Raw genomic sequence first — 7,508 nt, forward strand, 5'->3', positions numbered from 1 at the left:
TGCTTCTGCTGCCTGTGGGGATCTGCAGGCAGGACGGACAAACCTCCACATTCCCCAGGTTGCCACAACCCACGCTGGTTTTCCTGCAGCTGCTTGGAAACCTCCAGGCTCCCCGTGCCACCCACCCTCTGCCAGTGCCATCCCCACCAGGTGCCCCAGGAGGGAATTTAATCTGCCTGTGGAGGCAGGGGCACAGAGCAGGGCAGGGTCCCTCCCTCGGTGCAGGCTTTAAGGTGATGATGGGTTTATCCAAACCCATTCCTGCTTCTCACGTGTCCCTGTCTCCATCCAGCCGTTCATTGCCATCAGCCAATCTCCAGCCCCGTGCTCTGACGCATTCTGCCCTGCCATCCCAAGCCAGGAAGCTTTCAGCCAGCCAGGAGCTGACAGCAGTCTGATTTACTCACCTGGGGTAAATGCAACACGAGGATTTGGGGTGTTTCCCTCCAGGTTCTCCGTCAGCAGCGAGGCTGGACCGTACAGGGTCATTGTTGGGCTGGAGCAGCACCCAGGCAGCGTTTGCCAGAGGGTGACAATGACAAAGAGCCACCACTGCCACCCATGGCTTCACTGCTCTGTCCCCCTGTGCCTCCTCCTTAGGAACAGAACAGGCAGACACAGCCCATTGGAGTTCAGTGCTGGAGACCCAAAATCCCCCAAGCTTGGCAGAGGGGAGCTCCACCGCATCACCAGGCTCACAAAGGGTTTTTAGCTGAYAAAGCAGCCCAAAACCAAGCAGTAACAAATGAACTCAAAAGCTTAAATGCACATTTGTTGCYCTGGGGAGCAGCTGGGGGCTGGCACTGCCCTGCCCTTTGCTCCAAGCCRGTGGCCAGCTGACCAAGGATGCTCATGCTCCCACTGGGCTGAASTTATTCACCCTGGGCTGGTGTGCTCCAGGCCCTCTGCTCCAGCCCTGTTACACAACCRCTGTTATGAAGAAAATTCAATTACAGAAGTTATTTGCAAGCAGAAGTGCACCAGTGCACGTTGGAGGAATGCAAACTGCAATGGCCAGAGGTTCCTGGCTGGCCTGGAGTGAGCAGATCACCCCRGGGGGATTTGCTGCTCTTCAAGCAGAGGAATTTCCAGGACATGAAAAGTCAAGGAGGTTTCATAGAGTAAAATATCTTAATATTTATTGTGTCTCAAGACAAAAGAATTCTACTCAATACATAAAATGAGTTGAAGCAGCATATAATACTGACAATCAAGTCACAGCTGAGTCGGTGCAAGGACACCTACCAAGGTAAAGGCACCAGGAGCTACATCACCAAACCCTGCTACAGCTTACAGAGAACCACTACAGCCTGCACTTACAGAAGTACAACTATTAAAAAGTATATAAAACCCAGGGGAGGGATGAGAGGGAGCTTGGCAACAACCTTGCTGAGCCAAGGCTTCAGGCAGGCAGGACTGTGTTTTAACAGCCCCATCTCAAGAACAACCRTGTCTGGAGAGCCAGGGGACGTCAAGGGAAGGGGAAGCATTGCTTTCCCAATGGAGGCACTGGAGATGAGCACTGGGACAGCCGGGAGGCCRCCAGCATGGTCAGTTCAGCACAGTGTGGCACTCGGGGACAGAGCTGGGGGCTGCAGTGGCCAGAGGCTGCAGCCACCACWGCCACAGCAATTCTCCCAGGCATTGGCACAGCAGAGCAGCATCAGGACAGTCCCTGAGCGCACAGGACAGCTGCTGCACTCGTTTCTATCAGCTACTTGAGAAGAAGATCAGTCAGTTCAAAGCAGATTTCACGATGCGGCAYCCAGAGGAAAAGGGGAGGTGGAGGAATCCTCCCCAGCCGTTCCCATCCCTGCAATGCACAGAGCAGAGTGTTCACAGACAGCAGGGATTCATACACAGATTAAAATGACATAGCACACACAGCATTGCAGGTGCCCTCTAACCCCACACCCCCACATTTGGCACTTCCACCCAGGGGTGACCAGGAGCTGCCACCAAACTCACAGACATACCCAGCCACAGGCACAGCAGGCTGGGGCCAGCTACACCATCTCATACTGATTGTTGGTGATGTACCGGGACAGGCAGCAGGAGAGAATTATGCCAATCAACTGAAAAAGAAGAAATAAAAAAACATATCTGAGGCAGCCAAAAGCAGGGAGAGGTGTTTTCAGGAGAAAACCTGACAAATTGATCCAGGGTTTTGTGAAATCCGAGGGTGGACAGTGAGGTTTACAAACCACAAGGGCTGGTGCTCCCTGCTTCAGAATCACTGAAAGCTGCTGAAGCAGAGGATCCTGGCAGGCACCAGCCAAACAAGCTCCTCACAAGAGATGCTCCACGTCCTGTCCTGTTACATTTTGTTTCATGAAGCATCCAGTGTTTTATGGTAATTGCAGAGATTACACAGATATCAGGAGCGTCACAGCCAATTACACAGCCACTGGAGAACGGCAGCACCTCTCCCTTCGCAAGGACAGCGGGGAAGCAGGGCTGCTGTTCCCACAACAGGAAGGTGCTGTTATATCACAACACGCTCTGTTATCACAGCAGAGCCTCCCCACACCTCTGCAGCCATTCAGGCCAGATCCTGCATGACTCTGACCTCCACAAGAAAAGTTAGAGGCACATCAACACAACGGGTCCTGTCAGCTGCACGACCCAGCAAAGCTCGCTGAAGAGGCAATAAAAGCTCGGAACTGGAGAGGCAATAAAAGCTCGGAACTGGAGAGGAAATAAAAGCTCGGAACTGGTTACAGTTCCCAAGCCCACCCTCAGCTGAGATAATGTTGCAGCAGGAGTGTGTGCGCAGTTCACCATTCATGAATCGGCCACTGCTCAGCGAGCCCCGAGAGAGCTCAGCCCAGCCCAGCCCAGGCGAGGTGGCGAGCGGGGCGAGCAGCGGGGCACAGCCGGGCACAGCCGAGGGGATGAGGGGGGCGAGCAGAGGGGCACAGCSGGGCACAGCCAGGGTGGCGAGGAGGGCGAGCAGCCGGGCACAGCCGAGGGGATGAGCGGGGCGAGCAGCGGGGCACAGCCAGGGTGGCGAGGAGGGCGAGCAGCCGGGCACAGCCGAGGGGATGAGCGGGGCGAGCAGCGGGGCACAGCCAGGGTGGCGAGGAGGGCGAGCAGCCGGGCACAGCCGAGGGGATGAGCGGGGCGAGCAGCCGGGCACAGCCGAGGGGATGAGCGGGGCGAGTAGCCGGGCACAGCCGGGCACACTCCGCCTCTCGGGCTCTCCGGAGCTCCCGGCAGCAGCCAAGGGCTCCCAKCGCTCTCCCGGCTCAGTCCATCGGTCACGGAGAGCGCGGTGCCGAGCTCCTCAGAGCCGAGCATCCYGGCGGGGCTGCTGCTCTCCGGAACGCTCCCGCAGGATCGGGGGAGGCACAGCCCGAGCCCCCCAAAGCCAAGGCTGGCTGCTGAGCACCAAGAGCCCATTTCGGCTGAAGGAGGGCTCGCTGCAATCCCGCAGCACCTCAGCACAGCCCTGCCTGGCGCAGCGGGGGCAGGGGCCCCTCGTTTCCTGCCGGAGCAGGGCTGGAGCGCTGCTGCTGCTGCTGCTGCGGCTCCTGCAGGAAGTGTCTGCGGGATAAAGGGAACGGGACCTTGGGGAGAGGCACTGAGAGGACACGATGGCAGCGTGGGGTGGCCTGCGGGTGTCAGCCACCAGCACAACTGGTGCCCACGGGCACTCACAGGGACCCCATCACACAGAAGCGATGCCAAAACACCTTCCTGGTAACAGCAGTGGGTGGGTAGGAAAAGGAAGGGCGCAAATGTGATCTCTGCCAACAGCAGGCGCAGAGAGTTTGTCCATCTCTCTGTTTTTTTCTTGAAGTCGGTTGTTTCAGAGAGGGGCCCTTTCCAAACAAACCTGGGCTCAGGGAAACAGAGCTGGTGCTTCAGCCCTGGGTGTCAGAGACTGTGGCCTGCACAGCAGTCAGATTAAACCCACAGGGAATCCACTGCTCCTCCCTGGCTGAAACCAGCCGTGCCTTTCATACACACACAGACTTTGCACTGAAATTAAATACCTCCAGAGACATGCTGGCTTCACTCTGCACTCCTCCCGAGCCAGACAAGGCAGATTTACCTGGAAACATGCAATGCCAAAGGAGATTCCGGCCACAACGCTCATTTTGGACTCCATTGTTGATGTTACCAGGAAAAAACAACCCTGCAGAGAAGGGAAAGTAAGCACGTGGGTCCAGTGCTTTCCACTCCCAGTACAAACCAGCAGCTCCCCAAAGCACTGGCAGCTCCAGGGGAAGAGGGGGTGATGGCTGCCCCCTCCCAGCAGATTTCAGCAAAGCCTTTTCCCTACAGGGCTGCCCCAGCCCATCTCCCATCGGTGCCTTATCAAGGGGAGCAGTGCCCTTGGGCTGTTCCCAACCTGAGCAAGGTGACTCATCCTTGCATCACTCAACCATCCCTGTGCGTGAGGTCACACACACTCACCACCGGCTCAGGACTTTGCACCAATGGCAGATGTCAGCACTGCCGAAACAAACTTTATGGGGAAATTGCTTCCTTAGTGACCTGTTCTTCGAAACACGCATCCCCAAAGGCCAGTGCTTGGGTCTGGCTGGTCCCTGATCTTGAGGGAAGGAGTGGGGGAAGCTCAGATAGAAGGGAGGACTCCATATGCTTCCCCTACCTCCACTCCAGGGACGTCCCTGAACATCTGCATCAATAGGGCAGTTCTCCTTTCAAGCCTTCCAGGGACAGACCAGCCCCTCACCCCACACACATCCCTGCCCTCCCCACCTCCAGGACTGGCAGGGGGATTTTTCTGAGCTTAACTTACATCCACAAACACTTTCAGCTTGGCCTTGTTTGGGTCTTTCAGATCTTCCTCCGAGCAGTCGTTCTGGTTCTTGCAGCAGCTCTGGGGGATGCCCCTCTGTCTGAAGTACTCGGTGCTCTCCCAGTCAGAATAGTTCTGCACCCCACAGCAGTGCAGCTGGAAGCACATTTGGGGAGCCTGGTCACACTTTGTTGAGCCTGGTCACACCAGGGAACCGACTCCCTAGTGCCACCATCACTCCCCACCCTTGCCTCTCCAGGACACCCATCTCACCCAGCAGCTCCCAAATTCCAAAGCCTGTGACAGGGACACCGATGGCACAGAGGTCCAAGGGGTCCCTGGGGCAAGGGGAGCATTCCCATCTGTTGCCAGCCAGAGGGAATGGGGCTCTCACCGTTCTCTGGATGGTGTCCACGGCCTCGCTGTGCCGGTCTGCAGTCACGTTGTAGTCCCTCAAGGCCACGTTCAGGTTACTCTCAAAGTTTGTCTTGATCTGTAAGGGAGAGGTGTGAGCAATGCTGCTGTCCCCTCCGCCCCACAGCACCCACATCCCYGCGTTTGTCACCGCTCAGTGATGGCAGGAATGACTCTGGCCACGGCCAGCAGACACTTGCCAGCCCCCAGGCAATCAGAGGCTCTATTAAAGGGCAGGCTGGGTGTGCTGGGGCAGCAGGGATGCTGTGTGTAATAACAAGGACCTGCTCCRTGCCAGMRCCCTCCCAGGCAGGCACAGGAACCCTCCGAGGAGCTTTAATTACTGAAATTATCGCAGAGGATAGACCAAAGCCAGAAATTACAGTCCAGGGCTACACTGCCTGTTGTGATGGAGGGACAAYGTGCCGTGCTGGGCTGACCCTGCATCCGAGTCCTTACAGGGACCAAGCTGTTCTTTGGGCCGTTTTAACCCCATTTTTGTTAAACTAAGCACCGCTCCCAAGCAGTCCTTCTGCCCCTCCAGTGACATACTTGGGTTAAAACCAGCATCAAACTCCCTCTGCAGCACTGGGAGATGTCAGTGGCCACCCAGACTCACCTCGTGCCTGAAGACGAAGCCCACGATGGCGGCCACCAGGACGATGAGGAAGATGAGGGACAGGAGCATGGCATACTGCGGGCAGAAAGGGTGGGATGGGAGGGGGTGGCTGGGATGGGGCAGGACAGGATGGGATGGGATGGGATGGGGCAGGACAGGATGGGATGGGGTAGGGTAGGACAGGAGAGGATAGGGTAGGATGGGATGGGACGGGGTAGGGTAGGATGGGAYGGGATGGGATCAGACAGGAATAGGATGGGGAAGGATGGGACATTTCGGGATGGATCAGGATGGATTGGGATGCACCCAGGGAGGATGGGACCCCATCCTGCCAAGTCCGAGGTCACCCACCAGCTTGAGCATCCAGGTGCTGCCGCGGCAGGTGGCAAAGCAGCCGAAGGTGCCCAGGAGGACCACGACGGTGCCAGCGCCCACCAGGACGAAGGGGACATTGGTGGCTTTCTCGTCCAACAGGGAGAAGTAGACGGCCAGGCTCACCCTGCCCCAGATGCCCACGGCCAGCAGCACAATGCCCGACACCTGGGGACAGGGGAAAGGCGCGGTGTCGCTGCTGTCGCGACAGAGCGGCGCGCCCGCGACTTGGGGAGCGGATAGGGCAGGGCGGGGCCGGCGCTCACCCAGAAGACGAAGGTGTAGGTGAGCAGGACGCTCTTGAGGCAGGTGATCACCGGCTTGGTCTGCAGCCGCCGCGACGGGGACGCCATGGCCGACACGGGGCGACTGCGGGGCCGGGACGGGAACGGGGCGGGACCGGGAACGGGGCGGGAAGGGAACGGAACGGGAACGGGGCCGGAGCAGGAGCGAGAACGGGAACGGAGCGGGGCCGGGAACGGAGCGGGGCCGGGGACGGGAACGGAGCGGGAACGGGAACGGGAACGGAGCGGGGCTGGGAACAGAGCGGGAAGGGGAGCAGAGCGGGAACGGGAACAGGGCTGGGAAACGGAGCGGGAGCGGGAACGGGAACGGAGCGGGAGCGGGGCTGGGAACGGAACGGGAACGGGGCCGGGAACGGGGACGGGAGCGGGACCGGGAACGGGAACGGAGCGGGAATGGGAACGGGAACGGGAGCGGGTCTGGGTGCTTCACAGGAGGAGCAGGAGGATCGGGGGCACCTTTCCCCCCGCTGTAGCCGGTGGGACTCTGCCTCTTCTCGCGGGCAGCCAGTGGCAGCATGAGAGGACACGGCCTTGATCTGCGCCAGGAGAGGCTTAGGCTGGACATTAAGAAGAAGTTTTTCACAGAGAAGATGATTTGACATCGCTCAGGGAGGTGGCGGAGTCACTGTCCCTGGAGGTGTTTAAGGCAAGACAGGATGTGGCGCTCAGAGCCATGGTCTGACACACGGTCGTGTTGGGCCACAGGCTGGACTCGATGATTTCAGGAGCCTTTTCCAACCTAATTGATTCTGTGATTCTGCTAAGTATTTCCGATTTGTGGAGTGTGAGCTTTCCAGTGCACCCGTGGCTTTCCATCCCGGGTTCATGCCCACATTCACTGCCAGGGAGGTGCAGAAGCCAAGGGGATTCACTCCAGAATTTCAGCAAAATCCTGATCCTTTTCTCCAGACACTGACTGGAGCTTGCTATCTTAAATGGAAGAACAGCCCCACTCCTGTTCTTTCCCTATTAATTAAAATGCTTTGATTTAAACCTGTTGCTCTATTCCTACAGCTCAGCTCCTGTG

At 58.1% G+C, this 7,508-nt stretch overlaps 1 protein-coding gene across 1 annotated transcript; it reads right to left on the reverse strand.

Annotated features, from left to right (window-relative positions):
- Nucleotides 1-1,118: 1,118 nt before the first annotated feature.
- Nucleotides 1,119-6,579, reverse strand: TSPAN6 (tetraspanin 6). Its single transcript, XM_057365575.1, has 8 exons — nucleotides 6,443-6,579; nucleotides 6,156-6,344; nucleotides 5,805-5,879; nucleotides 5,166-5,264; nucleotides 4,772-4,927; nucleotides 4,058-4,141; nucleotides 1,977-2,075; nucleotides 1,119-1,813 (listed from the first exon to the last, which is right to left on the reverse strand). Exons 1-7 carry the CDS (start codon nucleotides 6,527-6,529, stop codon nucleotides 2,007-2,009), a joined length of 759 nt encoding a protein of 252 aa, XP_057221558.1. The 5' UTR covers nucleotides 6,530-6,579; the 3' UTR covers nucleotides 1,119-1,813; nucleotides 1,977-2,006.
- Between the last annotated feature and the right edge of the window lie 929 nt (nucleotides 6,580-7,508).

This window comes from Malurus melanocephalus, unplaced genomic scaffold (genome assembly GCF_030028575.1).
Source record: "Malurus melanocephalus ecotype Western Australia unplaced genomic scaffold, MMel_1.1 scaffold_54, whole genome shotgun sequence".
In the NCBI taxonomy this organism is placed as follows: Eukaryota; Metazoa; Chordata; class Aves; order Passeriformes; family Maluridae; genus Malurus; species Malurus melanocephalus.